Source organism: Heterodontus francisci, chromosome 1 (genome assembly GCF_036365525.1).
Source record: "Heterodontus francisci isolate sHetFra1 chromosome 1, sHetFra1.hap1, whole genome shotgun sequence".
In the NCBI taxonomy this organism is placed as follows: Eukaryota; Metazoa; Chordata; class Chondrichthyes; order Heterodontiformes; family Heterodontidae; genus Heterodontus; species Heterodontus francisci.
In genome coordinates this window covers 193,379,813-193,401,307 of record NC_090371.1, presented here as the reverse complement: position 1 = coordinate 193,401,307, position 21,495 = coordinate 193,379,813, and the positions used below count along the sequence as shown (strand labels likewise).

Here is a 21,495-nt window from a genome sequence, read left to right as displayed (position 1 = left end):
CATACACATAGCACTGCTACAAACCTCACACCCACATCTCCCAACTTGCACACACCGCCAGCTCTTCAACCATGATAGTCACATCAGCCAAACACTTTGCACCACACTCACTGACATCCTTCCGTCTCTCTTGTAGGATAAATTTGTGCAGAGCTGGAGGCAGCAGGAGCTAATAGGAGGGTGACAGGCATGACTGCTTGTCCTAACACCCATGGAGGAGACGATGCTGGCCATTAATGGGAGGCCAATTGCTGAGGCTGTGGCCAGTGAAAGGGCTGAACCCATCAAAGATGATGGTATCTTGAAACCTAATCCTTCTTACCACATCCCACAATCTCTTCTGATTTCAAGTTACAGAAGATGTAAGCATGCATTTCTTACTTTCCCCCTCTCCCTTCACCACAACCTTACCATTGGGCCTTTTTCCTTTCAGATATCCAAGAGGTGCAATCTGGCCAGGCAGTCGAAGACACTAAGAAAGCAGTGATGACGAAGACACAGCAGTGTCACTTGATTTCACGCTCAAAGCCACCTGCTCAGATATCGACACTGCACGTATCTTTGAGGATAGATTAGAGATGGGATCAGCACAAGATGGGCTGAATTTTATCCAGCCAGCAGGACCGGGATTGGTGGTGTTGTGGGGGGGGGGGTGGGGGGGGGTGGGGGTGGGGTACTGTAAAATCAGAGTGAACATTCTTGCCGGAAAACCTGATGTTGTGATGATGGTTCCGGATTTTATTTACACAATTGGAGCGACAAATGACAAGGCCAAACTTCATATACCTGTGAAACCCCAAGTGCATCTAAGTGCTCTTCTTTCCTGTGCTTCTACATAGTGTGACCCCTGTGCTAGCAGCTGGGCTGAAGGCAGGCTGCTATTCAGACTATCCCTTGGCCTGGAATGACCTTGATGGATGTTCTCTGGCTACCTGAGGCCTGGAGGGCCCCAGGTGCAGAAGCCTCCTCAGCCGTTATGGCTACAGGAGCTGGGCTTATTAGCAAAGGGGCTGAGGAGCCACTGTCCACACAGAGCACTCTGAGGGGAGCCCCCAAATGTGGAGGTCTTCTTTCTTTCAAGGATCACTTGCACCTCCCTGCTCACCAGAGAAGGACGAGGTCCTGGAGAAAACTCCAGGCGCCTTGTCCTTCTCTTGCCGTGCCACTGCTGTGTTGAGCTCACAGCCAAGGTGATGGTATGCAAGTCTGTGTGCATCTGTGGGATCTGGCTGTTCATGAGGGTCACCAGCCTCTCGATGGAGGAAGCCTTGTGTTCACATATTTGAGACATGGCAGCACTCAAGGCATGGATGGACTCCTCCATCGCCCGCTCATGGCCACACATTGTCTCTGGCATCTCCGCCAGATATTGCCTTGCCTCTCTCTGCAACTCTGGCATGCTCTGTGCTGTCGGCATCAAAGGCTTGTCATCATCCTGGTGCTCAGCGTAGTCCTGTCCACCCACAGTCCTCCAACTGTTAGTGGCCTCGGCTGTTACAGTCTCTGTGAGCTGCTCGGGCACATGTGTGGTGCTCTCACCAGCTTGTGATCCTGAATCTAATCCTGAGCACATTCCCACCATTGTGAGAGTATCTGCACTGGCGGAGGGTACAGGGGAATGTGTGACACTGCATTCTCTGAGGTCGACGGCAGACCCCCTGTCTCAGTGGCTGCACGTCCCTGGTGTTCAACAACCTGCTTAAGAGAACACAAATATTTGTTGCTTAGGCTGTTCAGATCTGCTCATGCCAACCATGTGTGATGTTGATCTCCAGAATTGTGGTGGGGGATACATGAACGTAACAGTGGCGAGGTTGGGGGTGGAGTGGGGGTGGTCCAACAGTAACAGTAACAATGGGAGGGAGTCCAGCAATAACAGCAGCAGTTAGGGGTGGGGAGGGCAGTGGATCCAGCAGTAACAGCAGCAGTGGGGGGTGGGCGGGGCAGTCCAGCAGCACTCCAGATTCACTGCATCAGTGAAAGGCATCTGTACAAGTTAGGCTCGCAGCATTTTAAAGATGGTGCCAGCACCTCCATTTTCGTCAGCTGATGCTGCCATCAACGCCTGAAGGATAGTATTAAATTGAAAGCAAAAGTGTACAATACTGCAAAGATTAGTGGTAGGACAGAAGATTGAACTGATTTTAGAAACCAACAAAGAATGACGAAAAAAATTGAGGGAGAAATTAGAGTATGAGAGAAATCTAGCTAGACATATAAAAACAGATTGTATGCTTTTCTACAAGTATTTAAAAAGGAAAAGAGTAACTAAAGTGAGTGTTGGTCCCTCAGAGAATGAGATTGGGGAATTAATAATGGGAAACAAAGAAATGGTGCAAGTGTTGAAATGGCATTTTGTGTCTGTTTTCACTGTTGAAGACACAAAAAACATCTCAAGTACACCTGAAAATCAAGAGGTGAAAGGGAGGGAGGAACTTAAAACAACCACAATCACTAAATGCTGACAAGTCCCCTGGACCTGATGGTTTGCATCCTAGGGTCCTGAAAGAAGTGGCTGTAGAGATAGTAGATACATTCATGGTGATCTTCTAAAATTCCCTAGATTCTGGAAATGTCCCAGTGGATTGGAAAATAGCTAATGTAACACCTCTATTCAAGAAAGCAGGGAGACAGACGCAGGAAACTGTTGGCGAGTTAGCCTAACATCTGTCATTGGGAAAATGCTGGAATCCATTATTAAGGAGGTAATAGCAGGATATTAAGAAAATGATAATGCATCAGGCAGAGCCAACATGTTTTTGTGAAAGGGAAATCATGTTTAACCAATTTATTAGAGTTCTTTGACGAAGTAACAAACAAGATGGATAAAGGGAAACCTGTAGATGTGGTGTACTTGGATTCCCAAAAGACATTCAATGAGGTGCCACATCAAAGGTTACTACACACAATAAGAGCTCATGGCATAGGGGGTAACATATTAGCATGGATAGAGGATTGGTTAGCTAACAGGAAGTAGAGAGTACATAAGAACATAAGAAATAGGAGCAGGGGTAGGCCATTCGGCCCCTCAAGCCTGTACCATCATTCAATAATATCATGGCTGATCTGCCCCAGACCTCAACTCCTCTTTCGTGCCAGCTCCTCATAGCTTTCAACTCCCCGAATTTCAAAAATCTATCTACCTCCTCTTTAAATACTTTCAGTGATCTAGCCTCCACAACTCTCTGGGGTAGAGAATTCCAGACATACACTACCCTCTAAGAGAAGAAGTTCCTTTGCATCTCAATTTTAAATGAGGGTCCCCTTATTCTGTAACTATGTCCCCTAGTTCGAGATATCCACACTAGTGGAAACATCTTCTCAACATCTACCCTGTCAAGCCCCCTCAGAATCTTGTATGTTTCAATAAGATCACCCCTCATTCTTCTTAACTCTAATGAATAAAGGCCTAACCTGTTTAGCCATTCTTGATAAGTCAACTCCTTCATCCCAGGAATCAACCTAGTGAATCTCTTTTGAACTGCCTCCAATGTCAGTATATCCTTTCTTAAATACGGGGACCAAAGAGTAGGGATAAATGGGTCATTTTCGGGATGGCAAGCCATTACTAATGGAGTGCCACAGGGATCAGTGCTTGGGCTTCAACTATTTACAATCTATATCAATTACTTGGATGAAGGGACCGAATGTATGGTAGCTAAATTTGCTGATGACACAAAGATAGTTAGGAAAGTAAGCTGTCAAGAGAACATAAAGAGTCTATAAAGGGATTTAGATAGGTGAAGTGAGTGGGCAAAAGTTTGGCAGATGGAATATAATGTGGGAAAATGTGAACTTGTCCACTTTGGCAGGAAGAATAGAAAAGCAGTATATTTTAATGGAGAGAGACTGCAGAATCCTATGGTACAGAGGGATCTGGGTGTCCTGGTACATGAATCACAAAAGGTTGGCATGCAGGTACAGCAAGTGATTAGAAAGGCAAATAGAATGTTGCCGTTTATTGCAAGGGGAAATGGAATAGAAAAGGAGGGAAGTGTTGCGACTGTTAGACCACATCTGGAGTACTGTGTAGAGTTTTGGTCTCCTTACTTAAGAAAGGATATAATTTCATTAGAAGCAGTTCAGAGAAGTTTCACTCGACTGATTCCTGAGATGAAGGGGTTATCTTATGAGGAAAGGTTGTGCAGGTTGGGAATGTATCCATTGGAGTTTAGAAGAATGAGAGGTGATCTTATTAAAACATAAAAGATCCTGAGGGGTCTTGACAGGATGGATGCTGAGAGGATGTTTCGCATTATGAGGGAGCCTAGAACTAGGGGACACTGTTTAAAAATTAGGGGTCTCCCATTTAAGACTGCAATGAGGAATAATTTTTTCTCTCAGATGGTCATTAGTCTGTGAAATTCTCTTCCCCAGAGAGCACTGAAGGCTGGGTCATTGAATATATTCAAGGCTGAGTTAGATAGATTTTTGATCGACAAGGAAGTCAAGGGTTATGTGTGCAAACAGGAAAGTGGAGTTGAGGCCATGATCTTATCGAATGGCGGAGCAGGGTCGAGGGGACTAATGCCCTACTCCTGCTCCTAACCTTTGTGTTCTTGTGTCTCGTAACCCACCCCTGTCCTGCAATAGTATGGGCCTGCGCCTTGCTTATGGTAGTTGGCTGGCTGCTGCGTGATTACGGTCGGCTGGCCGCACATGTGACATGCGGCAATGGCACTCGCTTTGGTGCGGTCGCCAGGACTCACGTCAGGCTGACACAATTCAGCCTGTTGAGATACTGGGCACAAGTGGCCTACAGCCAGGACAGGGGGCAAAGCAGCACAGCTGCCAGCTTGTCAGAGGGGTATGTTGCACATGGATGCCGCTGCAGAGGACTCAGATGAGGACTTCGATGGGGCACTCAGCGATGGAACTGCAATTTAAATATTTAAATAAATTCAATTACTTGAATTAATGAGTCTCCCATCGCCTCCTGAAGTCCTGCCGCGATCTTCATCCCAGCAGCCAGAACTGCTGAACCTTCGGAACCCCATCCAGGGAACCAATGCCCAACACTAGTGGGGAGGTGGGAGGAGGCAAGTTTCTCAGTGCGGCGGTGGGGTGGTATCAGGGTCAAATAAATGTCATGGGTGTAAGGGATGGGAGGAAGGGTTATAGTTTAAAGTTTGTATAGATTTGTGGCGGTGGCGGGGAGGTCAGATTGTGAAGAAAGGGCAAATAATTAATTTAACTGATATTGGGGGGTGGGAGAGGGGCAACAGAAATGTATTTATTTATTTTAATTCATTATCACTTTAAATATCTAAATGTTCCAGTAGGGCTGACAACCCGTTAAAATGGCATCAGCACCTGTGCACAGGCAGCTGACGCCATTGCTGGGGGTGGACCCTCCATATGATTGGTGGGGAGGAGCCCACCCCGGCCTTTTAAATGAGCCGCCACGCTTGGAATAGCAGCGGCTTTTTGGCGTGCAGCCCGCATGGGCAGGCCACCATTTTTTTCACCTGCTGTCGATTTCGGTGGTGGACTTATAGAATTCAGTCCCTTGTGTCCTCTCTCAGGATGACAGCTTTCACCCTTCCACCCTGTCACTCCACTAATGCCCTTGGTGTTGCCTGTCAGCCAGCTAGCAGAGACTGCTTCCACCCATGCTGGCACAGTGCAGTCTGAAGCCAGGACTTCTAGGGCCAGAGCTACTCAAGGTCATTCTGCCACGCCATCTGCAGTCTCCCCCAGTGAAAATCAACAGCCTTCCACCAACCTTGTTGCAGCTTCTGCTGTAGTACTATGTACGAGCACTAGGGCAGGCAAAGGAAGACAGGCCCTGAGGAAATGCTCATGATGATTATTTGACTTTTGTATGCAATATGGCATGATTTCATTTATAAATTTTGTTCAGAATGTTCATTTTGGGGTGGCTATTATTTTTGCATTGTGGCCAAGTGAACGCAGATGAGCAGTGACAGAGGGATGGTAAGGGGTGGGACTGTTGGTGAATGGGGAATTGGGGTTGCGGTTACTGTTCCTGCACTCGAATTAGTTCTTCACAGACAACTCAGGCACTAAGGGGCTGTCTAGCTTGCCTCCTCCCTTCCTCTTCCTCCTCGTCCTCTTCTTTCTCATGCTCCTCCTTCTCATGCTCCTCCTCCTCAGCTGCTTGCTGTACAGCTGATGGCAAGAGCTGTCCCATCACGATGGCAAAGTGGTGCACCATGCAGCAGACCACCATGAAGCTTGACATCCGCTCTGCGGAGTACAGTAGAACTCCTCCAGAACAGTCCAGGCAGCGAAAGTGTCTGCCACATCACTCCCTGTAGACTTTTGCAACTTGATACAACTACATAAAGCACTTGGAGAAGCATAGCAACAACCAAAAAAAAAATCAATCAGTAACTAACCTGTAAATAGTTGATCCTTTTAAAAGGTGCCGGTGGAGGTGTCCTTCCTACTGCTGAATGTGTGTTCAGTTGCGTGAGGTGAAGAGAGGGCATTAGCTGGAGCTTTAAGCTCCAAAATAACAGCGCTGGTGTCAGATCTGCCTGTTCTGCATATTTCTGGCAGATGTTCACTGTGCGTATGCTAATATGCTCAATAATATGGCATTTGGTGCTATTCACCCCACACGTCTGCGTGTAAGGCATGGACGCCATTTTGGAGCTCTAAGGGAACTCATACCAAAAAACAGAAACGATGGAGCCCAATTTCTCACCCAATATATAGTGTAGAACATTTTATATTATATTCACAACTTCTGAGTTGTATTTGTAATCACCAGGTATTGGATACTCAGTACATCTCAGTCAGAAACCAAATTGTGAAAGTCAAAAGGTCAGTCCTTATTGCACGGGTATACATTTTTCTATATCCCACGTCAACCGTTTCTAGCTTGAGAATGCCAGTTTGGTGCCAGATTGTGGGCAGTTTAAAACCATGGTCTTGACTCCAGTAGGAAGTGACTGAGTCTGACCAAACTCATTTCATGTAGGATCTTTACAGACAGCATGCAGAGAGGAAATATTCATCTCATCAGCTAGACTTGAATTTGGAAAATATGACTGTTATATGATGCAACAGTTTTAAAAAATTGCATCAAGTATGTGAAATTTCAAAGGGTTGTCCGTTATTCTTAATGATATCCTCTTTTGATTCTAATTTTTGTTTTATTTAAGATTAATTGTCTCATATTTTCTTTATAAATGGTGTTCAGTTAAAAAAATTATACTCCTGTTATGATCAATTTGTGTATTACAATTATTACCTCTTGCATCTGAAAGCTAATGGAATCCATGCTTCAGCTTGATTTATTTTGTATGTAAAGTATTTCGTGGTACAGTTGAGCAGGCTTCATTGAGAAATGGAGCTACGCCACAAGGCCTGATTCAAAGAGTACTTTAATCAGTTCCGTCACCTGCTTATAAGTGGACCTTCCCCAGTCATGCATCATTATTAACAGCCAACTACTTGAGCTAAACCATTTTCCATTTTTTGCAGGGGAACATTTTCATTCTCCATTTTTTTTAGAATTGTCGAATTTACTGTAATAAGGGACTTAACAGGTCATTTGTATTTTGTATAAACCTTCAGAATTTAGTGCTTTTTCTCACAACATACCAATTTCAATCTTAAATTATGAAATGTTGGACAGCCAATCAATATCTTCATTTTTTAAGCTGTCATTTAAGAATAAAATTTAAATCTGATGCTCTGAGAAAGTACCAGTGACAAAAATACAAAAAGAATATTGTAACTACTAAACAGAACCATGCATTGGTTATTTACTGTTAAGTAATGAAGCAATGCTTCATTAAGTATGTCTGACTGAAAACTAAGCTGTTCCCAGGGATACCTGAAGGTTACTTGACCTACAAATCTCAGCTAATCTCATGTAATCTTGTGTTTCCAAATGGATTCCTCCATGTAATGAAATAGAAGACACGTAGAAATAGGGGCTAAAAGCTTTATTTGTGCCTAGTTTTGAGACTTTGAAACATGTATCTGATTGCTGTCTTTTGCTCGTTTGTCACAATTTTCACAAAAGTATCTTCCTTCTGTCCTTCCCAGTGTACTTGTATTTTCCACGGTAGAAGTGATGGCACTGGGACCAGGTAAGTCAATTAAAAATAAATAGACAGCTAGATGGGAATAGCCCTATAGCTAGACAATGCTTTGTAAAATGCAAAACAATGCACTAAACGTTGAATTCAGTTTTTTTTAAACACTCTTGTAATGCAGATTTAAAAAAAATCTTTCTTACAATATCTATGTAATGAATATTCTTAATGGCTCTTCAACAGTGTGAGCATATATTTAATTTTCAATCAGCAGCAAAGTGTCAATGAATACAAGCAATGTTATGAAGTGCCTGCATTGTAGATTTTAGTATCTGAAAGCACAATGCCAATAAGAGAGAAGTATATTTTAAAATTTGAGTTGTGTTGAAAGCACATTTATCTGTTTTAATGTACATTACAGTAACAAATTGATTAAATGGGAAATGCATACATCTCTCAGGGCTGAGAAAACTTGGCTGTTACATGAGTTGTATGCAACCATACTAAACAATACAATTATCATTTTTATCTCAGATATATGTCCCATAGCCTACTCTATTTCCACATTCAGTGCCAAGAATCTGCTCAAAGAGTTCAGATGATATCATAAACAATGATATATTAAATATGAAGGTTAATTACAAATATATTTACATTAACATTTTCCAATACATTTTTTCCATAAATAGTGTAAAGCCTTTATGCTACAGTACTGTAAGACATGAGAGCTAATTTTACAAATTGGAAGTGCATATTGGGAATTTCTGCATGTGCTCACCATGATTTTTCCATCCATCAAAATTAATGCATTAAAATTAGGGGAAGGGGGTGTTGGTGCATATGTTTAAATTCTTGATTTATATAGTCAGCAGGAAAAGCTCCATGTCAGGAGCACAAACTCATAATATTGATTCTGAATTGTATGCGAGTGTCATCTGTCATTTTTTGTTTACAGTTTTAGGAAAAATAGCAAAATAGATGAAACTTGCACTTTTGTAACTGTGAGAAAAAAACACTTCATTTTTCAGCTTCTGTATGTTGCTTCTCACATCACTTTTGACTTTGAGCCTTGGCTCTAATTCCACAACCGTACTTTCCCAGCATAGGAGCCGCACTCGGAGGGAATGTGGATTGGAGATATGGATACACTATGGCCCCACTAGTGCTCCTTACAAGCACAGCTCCCCACTGGGAGCATGGAAACAGCCCTTCAGTACCCATTGGGGAAATTAGAGGACTGTTGCCACAGGGTGTTTACTTTTTTACTTTTCTTAATTTTTTTTAATTCATTCATGGGACGTTGAGAAGGTGATGATGAGCCACCATCTTGAACCACTGCTTAATGTTGTTAATTTTGTTTTATTCATGTGTTGGACTGCTGTTTCTGTATGTCTGTTCTCCTTTGTTTATTTTCAGTATCTCTTAAATAATTTTGTTAATTTCTGGAAAAATGCTTTATGTTCTTTGTAAAGAACTACAGGTCCTGTGAATGCCATTCCATTCCATTGCACAGCATTTTTTCTACTGAGCTGTGTTTGGGTTTATTTTCAATTAATCATAAAAAATCCTAATTTTACAATTCACAAGTGAAGGAGGAATGAAAGCACAAGAGAAAGTAATGATTACATTAAAAAATTATTCCTCATTGCAGAAGTAAAACACAAAAACAAATGCACTCTTAAACTGCAGATGTAAATAGTTGATTTTATCATTGAGGCAAAGATGTTGGCATAAGATTGGCAATCCAGTTCTGATGATAATAAACAGAGGAAGCCAAAAACATATAACAGATCCAGAAGCTGATAAATGCATAATGTATATTAATATCCAGGTTAAAGTCCTTTCTCTTTAATGGTTTATGATGGTGTTAACTATTAATTGAAAGTGAAATAACATGAAGGATGTTCTAGAAAAAGAGAACTACTAAGTAAAGTGAACATTTTCTTTTTTCAGGTCCATATTGTGCAATGACCCAGATATGTCTGAGATCCCTGTCAATGTTCCAGTGGATACTGTTAAACTTCGTGTTGAAAAAACTGTTGTTCGACAACTTCCCCGTGAAGCATTTTATTACCTTGTGGATTTAAGATACCTCTGGTTAACATATAATGCCATCAACACCATAGATCCTCGTAGCTTTTATAATTTAAAAGAACTCCATGAATTGCGCCTTGATGGAAACATGCTGTCTACCTTTCCCTGGGATTCGCTGCAGGAAATGCCAAATCTTCGAACTCTTGACTTGCACAATAACAGGCTGTCAACCATTCCTGTTACTGCAGCTCGATACCTCAGAAATATAACCAATTTAGATTTATCTAGTAACAAACTAACCACGCTGCCGTCTGACTTGTTAGACATCTGGCCCGCTTACTCAAGCTATCAAGAGTTTGCTAAAGATCCAATACAGAGAGTAATCCTAGGTAAGTACTGGTCAATGCCTTCTGATAAAAGAAGGAAACAATAACAATAACAACAACTTGCACTTATCTAGCATTTTTAACATAGTAAGGTGCCAAGGAGCTTCACAACAGGTCATGGAAGGATTTGTAAATGAGCACAAAGATTTTGAAATTAATGTGCTGGGGATGGAAAGCCAATGGAGTCAATGAGTACCAGGGTAATAGATGAGCAGGAATTAGCACAGCAAAGAATGTGGGTGATGGAGTTCTGGAAGAGTTGGAGTAAAATAATAATTAAAACTAAAATAACAATGCAAGCATTAATGGATTTAGTAAATAGCAATCACCAGAGGTTCAGAAGGGAAAGATCCTACCTGGTCATGTTCCTTGACTTCTTTGAGAAAGTGGCATCCCAAGTGGATGATCTATGATGCTGCGTACCTAAACCTTCAGAAGGCATTTTAAAAAGTGCTATAGGAAAGACTAATTTTTTTTTGATGGTGTTGTTGAGGGATAGATGTTGGCCAGGACACCAGGAGAACTCATGACTCTTCTTCAAATAGTGCCATGGGATTGAGCCTCAGTTTAACATTTCACCTGAAAGATGCATCTCTAACAATACTCATTATTATGTTGAAATGTCAACCTAGATTATAGGGGAAATTTTCTTGGGTTTATACCTGAATGTGTTGGGTTGCCTGCATGCAGTAAATATTGGAATATTCGGCAGGTTGAAGTGGTCATCTGGAAAGGAGCTAGCCTGATTTTCCTTCCATTTAAATTAAAAAATCAGGAGGGTTCCTTTCCAGAAAAATGCTCTTATACACCCAATTATCCAATACTTGCCTCTCCAGACAATCCAGTGCACTGGTCACAGATCCAGAAAACCCTTACTTATGTGCTTAAGCTTTAAAATGGGTTTGAGCCCCCACCTTTCTAACTCAGTAGCATGGGTGTTGCCAATGAGCAAAGCAGCTACTTGTCTAAAGTGATTCTCTGCATTAAAGTGAAGCATTTTTCTCATGGTTTTTTTAAATAAGGTCTGTAATGCCTTATCAATGCTGTGTGCACATGCAAATGTGACAGACAGAAGACTTAAGTGTGGAACATTTAGTGAATGATGTTATCATGCAAACACTTAAAGCACACATCTCAAGTTCCTCACTCTGCTATTTTATTTGTCAGTACTGACTCAATTAACTTTAAAATGTTTGTTATGGCTACCTTAATCAAACATATGATAGCATTGCTCATAGTAATCTCTCCAACAAAGATGATGGGGGTAATTTTCAACTTCACTAACTCGGCAGTGACTGAGTGGAGCAGATCACCCAACTGTCCTAGAACCCAGTTTCACTGAAATGAATGGAATGAATATTTTATTTAGAGATACAGCTCTGAAAGAGGCCCTTCAGCCCACCGAGTCTGTGCCAACCAACAACCACCCATTTATACTAATCCTGCATTAGCCCCATATTCCCTACCACATCCCCACCATTCTCCAACCACCTACCTACACTAGGGGCAATTTATAATGGCCAATTTACCTATCAACCTGCAAGTCTTTGGCTGTGGGAGGAAACCAGAGCAGCCAGCAGAAACCCACACGGTCACAGGAAGAACTTGAAAACTCCGCACAGGCAGTACCCAGAACTGAACCCGGGTCGCTGGAGCTGTAAGGCTGCGGTGATAACCACTGTGCCACTGTGCCACCCCTGGATCAGTTGGATTCAATAAAAGGCAGATCATCTGCTCTGCCAAGTTACCGCAGGTGGTGAGATTGAAAATGACCCCAATTATTTGATGAGTTATTGTTTGTTTTTATACATATATATAGGCTCAGTTCGAACATCAGCATCCTCTGACTTCAGGAAAGGTTAAAAACAGATCTGTTGGCATTGAAATAATTCTGGGTGTGAGATGTTCAGTCATGTCCTAAAATGGAAGGTGTTGTCTCGTACCATAAACACAAATATAGCAAAATGTGGAAAACTGTATTCATCATATGGGTCCCAGGGGATAGCCTGTCCATACTTTGATCCAAGTTTCTCATCCTAGTACTTTCAAGTCATTTGTTTTCTTCTATTGTCATTGGATCAGCTAAGTTGCATCTCCTGATTGACTACAGAATGTTTCACTTCCAGACAATTAAATATCAAAAGTTACCCAGAAGAAATAATGATGATCATCAGCTATAGCATAAAATTATCTCATGCAAAGTCCCACCTAAAAAAGTAGGCTTTCAAAGTTGCAAGTTTTAGTAGTCTGCAATGCCACCATTCACATTCTAAAGATTTAAATATTGATGGTCTAGTCATCTATTTTCAATCATTAAAAAAGCATGCTGGCAGGGTACAGCACTCTGTGCCGAATTCATCATTCCAGAAATCAGGAAGTTCTTCATGCTGAGAGCAATTAACATTTGAAATGGTCTTCAGGCCAGAGTGGTGAAGGCAAAAAACCTGGGCGGATCAGAGAATCAAACCAATTCAGTACTGGGAGAACTGTAAGGTTCATCTGGATGGATGAACTAATATGAGCCACATGGTCTTCCTTAGCCACATTATCTTATGGTCTTGCAATATTTTATATTACAATAAGAAATTTATATTGAGTTTGAAAGTGATAGAGTTAAGTCTGAAACTTGTGTCTTAAATCTAAACAAAGCAAACTATGTAGGTATGGGGAGAAAGTTGGCTAAGGTAGATTGGGAAACTGCATTAAAAACTATGGGCTGGATTTTACCAAGCCCATGATGCTGGGCTCCATGGTGGGGGGCCAGAAGATGGTTCTGGCAGCGATCCGCCACTGAGGCTAATGCCGAGAGGGCCCAGCCTGATCCTTCTGGCGGCGGCGAGGCTCCGTGGCGGCCCCATCCAGCGATAGACTCTGGATTTAAATATTTAAATTAATAACATGGAATAAATTTAAATCAACATACCAGAAAAGAGCAGAAGAAAAATAAAGTGCAAAGATTTGAGGCAATATCTGAAGAGTTGTTGTTACAGTTCTTTGAACTCACTGTAGAGTCCTTGATTGTAGGTAAACCTTGCTTTTTGTTGGGGCCCAGTACTCTTCTTAAACCTTGCTTGGGTAGGAGACTTTTCTCTCTTGGGATTGATGTGTCTCCAGTGGATTCAGAGGCTTATGAGAAAGAGATGGGAGCAGGCACACAGGAGAGAGATCTTCTTAGTCCAGGAACATTCTGCTTTCAAACTCTGTGGCCAGTTCAAACAAAAACCCTGGAACAGCCAGGTAGTCATGTGACCAGCTGGTCTAACCAGTCCTGGCCCTTGTGGATTGTATCCTCCTTAGCAGGCCCTGGAATGCACTTCCTCACCTTCGATCTCTGTTAGTATGTAAATGTTTTTTTCTAGCCACGGCTGATCTGTTTAACAAGTCATTGCCTTGCTCCAACAACAGTTAGAAATCAATGTTCATGACAAAATTGATGTGCCTCATTCTTGGCAGGTGGGGGCCTAGCATGACACAATTATACAGGGCATTTGGCGCGGCCGTGTCTGGAGTACTGTGTGCAATTTTGGTCTCCTTATCTAAGGAAGGACATACTTGTCCTCAAGAGAGTACAATGAATGTTCACTAGATTGGTTCCTGGGAGAAGAGGATTGTCCTGTGAGGAGAGATTGAATAGACTAGGCCTATATTGTCTGGAGTTTAGAAGAATGAGAGGTAATCTAATTGAAACGTATAAAATTCTCAAGGGGCTTGACAGGTTAGATGCTGAGAAAATGTTTTCCCTGATTGGGGAATCTGGAACATGGGGTCACAGTATCAGAGTAAGGGGCCAGCCATTTAAAGAGTCATAGAATCATTACGGCCCAGAGGGAGATCATTCGGCCCATCATGTCCAAGGTGCCTCTCTGTAGAGCAATCCAGTCAGTCCCATTTCCCTGCTCTATCTCCATAGCCCTGCAAGTTTATTTCCCTCAAGTACCCATCCAATTTTCTTTTGAAATCATTGATCGTCTCTGCGTACACCACCGTTGTAGGTAGCAAGTTCCAGGTCATTACCACTCGTTGCATAAAAACATACTTCCTCAAATCCCCCTGTATCTCTTGACAAAAACTTAAATCTGTGTCCCGTAAACCTTGCACCATCAGCTCATGGGAACAGCTTTTATTTGTCTACCTTAACTAAACCTATCATAATCTTGTACACCTCTATTAAATTTCCCCTCAGCCTCCTTTTCTCCCAGCTTCTGCAACCTAATCTTGCAGCTAAAATCCCTCATCCCTGGAACTATTCTGGTAAATCTCCTCTGCACCCTTTCAAGGATCCTCACATCCTTCCTAAAGTGTGGTGACGAGAGCTGGACGTAATACCATAGTTGGGGCCTAACCAAAGCTTTATAAAGATTCAGAATAACTTTCCTGCTTTTGTACTCAATACCTCTATTTATGAAGCTCAAGATCCAATACGCTTTACTAACCACTCTCTCTATATATCCTGCCACCTTCAAAGATCAATACAAATGAACCCCCAGGTCCCTCTGTCTCTGTACACTCTTTATAACTGTGCCATTAAGTATATATTGCCTCTCCATATCCCTTCTGCGAAAATGCATCAGCTCACATTTTTCTGTATTAATTTCTATCTGCTACTTGTCTGCCCATTCTGCTAGCCTATCCATGTTGAAGTCGGTGGATATCATCCTCACTGTCTGCTACACCTCCAAGTTTCACATCATAGGCAAATTTTTAAGCTTTACTCTGTATTCCAACATTCAAGACATTTATATGTATCAAAAAGGTGTGGTCCTAGCACTGGACCTTGGGGAACACCATTGTCTACCACACCCCAGTCTGAAAAAAAAACATTTACCACAACTCACTGTTTTCCGTCTTTAAGCCAAAATTTTATCCAAGCTGACACTGACCCTCTGATTCCGTGAGCCTCAGTTTCGTTAACCAGCCTTTTATGTGGTACTTTGTCAAATGCTGTCTTAAAATTCATATAAACAACATCTATTGCATTCCCTTCATAAACCTTCTCTGTTACTTCACCAAAAAATTCAATTAGATGAGTCAAGATGATCTGCCTTTTAAGGGGAACCGGTGGCGTAGTGGTATTGTACTGGACTAGTAACCCAGAAACCCAGGGTACTGCTCTGTGAACATGGGTTTGAATCCCACCACAGCAGAAAGTGGAATGTGAATTCACTTAATAAATCTGGAATTAAAAGTGAGTCTAATGATGGACATGAAACCATTGTCGATTGTTGTAAAAACCCATCTGGTTCACTAATGTCCTTTAGGGAAGGAAAACTGCTGTCCTTACCTGGTCTGGCCTACATGTGACTCCAGACCCACAGAAATGTGGTTGACTCTTAATGCCCTCTGAAATGGCCTAGCAAGCCACGCAGTTGTATCAAACCACTACAAAGCCAACAAGGGCGGACACCCGGCATTGACCGAGGCACCGGAAATGACAATGGCAAACCCAGCCCTGTCGACCCTGCAAAATCCACCTTAATAGCACCTGGGGGCTTGTGCCAAAGTTGGAGAGCTGTCTCATAGACTAGTCAAGCAGCAATCCGACATGGTCATACTCACGGAATCCCAGACACCGCCATCGCCATCCCCGGGTATGTCCTGTCCAACTGGCAGGACAGACCCACCACAGGTGGCGGCACAGTGGTATACAGTCGGGAGGGAGTTGTCCTGGTAGTCCCCAACATTGACTCCGAACCCCATGAAGTCACATGGCATCAGGTCAAACATGGTCAAGGAAACCTCCTGCTGATTACCACCTACCCCGACCCCACCCCCACCCCCCCCCTCAGCTGATAAATCAGTACTGCTCCATGTTGAACACCACTTGGAGGAAGCACTGAGAGTGGCAAGGGCGCAGAATGTACTCTGGGTGGGAGACTTCAATGTCCATCACCAAGAATGGTTCAGTAGCACCATTACCGACTGAACTGGCCAATTCCTAATGGACATGACTGGGTATGCAGCAGATGGTGAGGGAACCAAAAAGAGGGAAAAACGTACTTGACCTTGTCCTTACCAATCTGCCTGTCACAGATGTATCTGTGCATGACAGTACTGGTAGGAGTGACCACCGCACAGTTCTTGTGGAGACAAAGTCCCATCTTCACATTGGGGATACCCTCCATTGTGTTGTGTGGCACTATCACCTTGCTAAATGGGATAGGCTTCGAACAGATCTGACAGCTCAAAACTGGGCATCCATGAGGTGCTGTAGGCCATCAGCAGCAGCAGAACTGTACTCAACCACAATCTATAACCTCATGACCCGGCATATCCCCAACTCTACCAATACCATCAACGCCGGGGGATCAACCCTGGTTCAATGAAGAGTGCAGGACGGAATGCCAGGAGCAGCACCAAGCATACCTCAAAATGAGGTGTCAACCTAATGAAGCTACAACCCAGGACGACCAGTGTGCCAAACAGCGTAAGCAGCATGCGATAGACAGAGTTAAGTGATCCCACAATGAATGGATCAGATCTAAGCTCTGCAGTCCTGCCACATCCAGCCATGAATGGTGGTGGACAATTAAACAACTAACAGGAGGAGAAGGCTCCACAAATATCCCCATCCTCAATGTTGGGGGAGCCCAGCCCATCAGTGCAAAAGATAAGGCTGAAGCATTTGCAACAATCTTCAGCCAGAAATGGAGAATGGATGATCCATCTTGGCCTCCTGAAGTCGCCAGCATCACAGATGCCAGTCTTCAGTCAATTTGTTTCACTCCACATGATATCAAGAAACGACTGAAGGCACTGGATACTGCAAAGACAATGGACCATGCCAACATTCCGGTAATAGTGCTGAAGACCTGTGCTCCAGAACTAGCTGCGCCCCTAATCAAGCTGTTCCAGTACAGCTACAACACTGGCATTTACCCGGCAATGTGGAAAATTGCCCAGGTATGTCCTGTACATGAAAAGCAGGACAAATCCAACCCGGCCAGTTCCCGCCCCATCAGTCTACTCTTGATCATCAGTAAAGGGATGGAAGGTGTTGTCAACAATGCCATCAAGTGGCACTTCGCAATAACCTGCTCAGTGACACTTAGTTTGGGTTCCACCAGGGCCACTCAGTTCCTGACCTCATTACAGCCTTGGTTCAAACATGGACAAAAGAGATGACCTCAAGAGGTGAGGTGAGAGTGACATCAAGGCAGCATTTGACCGAGTATGGCATCAAGGAGCCCTAGCAAAACTGGAGTCAATGGGAATCAGGGGGAAAGCACTCCACTGGTTGGAGTCTTACCTAATGCAAAGGAAGATGGTTGTGGTTGTTGGAGGTCAATCACCTGAGCTCCAGGACATCACTGCAGGAATTCCCCAGGCTAATGTCCTCGGCCCAACCATCTTCAGCTGCTTCGTCAATGACCTTCCTTCAATCATAAGGTCAGAAGTGGGGATGTTTGCTGATGATTGTACAATGTTCAGCACCATTCACGACTCCTCAGATACTGAAGCAGTCTGTGTAGAAATGCAGCAAGAACTGGACAATATCCAGGCTTGGGCTGATATGTGGATGTAACATTCGTGCCACACAGGTGCCAGGAAATGACGATCTCAAACAAGAGAGAATCTAACCATATTCTCTTGACATTCAATGGCATTATGATCATGGAACCCCCACTATCAACATCTTAGGGGTTACCATTGACCAGAAACTGAACTGGAGTAGCCAGACCAATACCGTGGCTACAAGAACAGGTCAGAGACTACGAATTCTGCAACGAGTAACTCACCTCCTGTCTCCCCAAAGCCTGGCCACCATCTACAAGGCACAAGTCAGGAGTGTGATGGAATACTCTCCATTTGCCTGGATGGGTACAGTTCCAACAACACTCAAGAAGCTCGACACTATCCAGGATAAAGCAGCCCTCTTGATTGGCACTCCACCTACAAACGTTCACTCCCTCCACCACCGATGCATAGTGGCAGCAGTGTGTACCATCTACAAGATGCACTGCAGCAACACACCAAGGCTTCTTAGACAGCACCTTCCAAACCCATGACCACTACCATCTAAAATGACAAGGGCAGCAGTTGCATGGGAATACCACCACTTGCAAGTTCCCCTCCAAGCCACACACCATCCTGACTTGGAACAATATCGCCGTTCCTTCACTGTCACTGGTCAAAGTCATGGAACTCCCTTCCTAAAAGCACTGTTGTTGTACCTACTCCACATGGACTGCAGCGGTTCAAGAAAGCAGCTCATCACCACCTTCTCAAGAGCATTTGGGACCGGCAATAAATGCTGGCCCAGCCAGCAACGCCCACATCTCATGAATGAAGAAAAAGAAATCCAAGCTGGCAATTGACTGTTAATTTTTCTGATCATTGTTTCTAAAACCTTACCCACCACTGATGTGAAACTGACTAAGCAGTCCTTACACCCTTTCTTGAATAAGGGTGTCATATTTGTCGCTTTCCAAACTTTTGGCATCTCTCCTATATCTAGGGAAAATTGGAAGATTATAGCAAGCCTTTCTGCTCTTGCCACCTCAACTTCCTTTAGCAACCTGGGATGCAAGTCATCCGGACCAGGCAACTTATCCACTCTAAGCATAGCCAGCCTTTCCAGTACATCCTGCTTAACAATTTTCAACCCATCCATTATCTCTACTATCTCTGCTTCTACCGATATTTTGTCAGCATTCTCTTCCTTATTAAATACTGATACAAAGTACTCATTAAGTATTCTCACCTTGCCCTGCGCCTCTAAGTATATATTACCCTTTTTGTCTCTAATAGGGCCCACGCCACCTCTTAGTAGTCATTTACTATTTACATGCTGGTAGTAGATTTTTGGGTACCTTTTATGTTAACTGTTATTCTATTCTCATATTCTCTTTTTGCCAGTCTTATTTTCTCTTCACTTCCAGTCTGAATTTATTGTATCTGGCATGGTTCTTGCTTGAAGAATTCACCTGACGTGCATCAGACATCCTCCTTTCTCGTTCATCTTATTTTCTATCTTCCTTGTCATCCAAAGTACCCTGGCATTAAGTTCCCCTACCTTTCCCTCTTGTTGGAATGTACCAAAAATATCTCCTCCTTAAAGATCATCCATTGTCCTATAACAGTTTGTCCTTTCTCTCTTTGCTTCCATTTCACTCTGGCTAAAACCCTCTCTCATCGCACTGAAGTTAGTTCTCTTCCAATTTAGAAGATCTGCTTCAGATTGTTCCTTGCTCTTCTCCATTACTAATCTAAACCTTATTATATGATGATTACTTATACCCAAGTGCTCTCACTCAGACACTTGGTCCGCTTGGCCCACTTTATTCCCCAGAAGCAGATCCAGCAATGCTTCTTTCTAGTTGGACTGAGAACACACTAGACAAGCAATTCTCCTGAACACATTTCAGAAATTCCTTCCCCTCCTATCCCTTTACTCTAACATTATCCCAATCGATATTTGGGTGATTTAAATCCCCCAGTATCACCACTCTATAGTTCTTGCGCATCACTGTGATTTCCCTCCAGATTTGCTCCTCTATCTCTATCTCAGTATTTGGAGGACTATAGAATGTCCCTAATGGTGTGATCATACCCTTTTTACTTTTCAACTCTAACCAAATGGATTCTGTCCTTGTCCTTTCAAGGACAGCCTCTCTTTCCAAAATCCAATGACTTCCCTAATCAGTGCTGTCACCCCATTTCCTTTTTTCCTTCCCTCTCTTTTCTGAATATTGTGTTTTGCTACGATCCTGTTAGGGACCTTTAACTTTTAAAAAGAGAAAGTTGAATTCCAGTTATTTCTGAAAGAATTATGCCACAAGATTTCACATTTTAAGAAAAACTTTACTGTACAAGAGTTAAACAAAGCAAAACTCTACTAACTTAACACTACAACTTGAAACATTTATATTTTAAACGTAAAATTCTATAGAACACTCCCCTTTAATTTTTACTTCCACCCTAAGTCCCCAATACTTTACAGGATCTTGGTGGTTTGTTCATTTCTCCTGGGACCAATCCACCACAATTTCCTTAATTTCTCAGCTGTCTTCTGAGGTTTGAGATTTCCTAGGAATTCTCCCTCAAGTGTCAGCTAGGCAAATCCTCCAGTTCACCTTCAACAGCTCACAAATCTGGATTTCCCAGTTTCAGCATGGGCCTGCATGATGGCCTCTTTGCTCCTGAGCCCAGCTGCTTTCAAAACCAACAGCTTTCCAAAAGCCAACTTGTTTTTCCAAAAGACAACTGCTTGTATGAAGCCAAATTACAAATAGACTGTGTCAGCAAACATACACCGATCAAAACACCTGACCCAAAAGGCCTCTCCCTAGCAACATCTATCTCCATAGCATCTGGTGTATATGGGATGTCCCAGATAGCAATTTAAGCTAATTACCTCCAACTCCAAATCTTCTCATTGTTCTGGGAAATCATATGAATAATTTAAACCTCTGATGATGGCAGCTGCAGGCACACTGTCTCCATCAACAAGTTAAGAGGAGTTCCCATTGTGTAGGGTCTTTACATTTCCCAATATGACTTTACTAAATAAACAAGGGCTACCTTTTGATTTGTAACCACCCTAGGATTTGTTTGCCAGCTTCTCAAACCAGGTGTTTTCATTTGCCTAGCATTAAAAAAAAATCAATTCCCAAATTAAAAGTTATCTCTAGAAAATTGATACAAACCATGAACCAGGTGATCATAACAGTATTCATGAAGATTCAGCACCCTTCCTCACCATTTTTAAGCCACATTTCTGTTATTGCCACTACATCATATTCCCACATAGTTATTTTCTTTTGTAGCTCACCAACCTTATTCACCACACTTTGAGCATTTACATACATGCATTCTAAACTGTCTTTGCATTCCTCGTAGTCCTTCTTAATCTACTCCTATCTAATATTGTATTACATCCTTCTCTAGTATACAACACTCTTGCTCCTTTGTGCACTATATTACTCTTTTCTACTTCTAATATGCTGGTGCCCATCCCCCTGCCAATTTAGTTTAAATCCTCCCCAACACAGTAGTGAACCTTCCCACAAGGACATTGAGTCCAGTCTTGTTGAGGTCCAACCTGTCCCTTTTTAATAGAT

General features: G+C 42.8%; 1 protein-coding gene across 1 annotated transcript in view; it reads left to right on the top strand.

Moving 5' to 3' along the window:
* Nucleotides 1–7,953: 7,953 nt before the first annotated feature.
* Nucleotides 7,954–21,495, top strand: part of lrit3a (info leucine-rich repeat, immunoglobulin-like and transmembrane domains 3a) — a 29,984-nt gene continuing 16,442 nt past the window's right edge. The window contains exons 1-2 of the mRNA XM_068018779.1: nt 7,954–8,069; nt 9,969–10,438. Of these exons, the coding sequence (XP_067874880.1) occupies nt 7,954–8,069; nt 9,969–10,438 (586 nt within the window). The remainder of the gene's footprint in view (nt 8,070–9,968; nt 10,439–21,495) is intronic.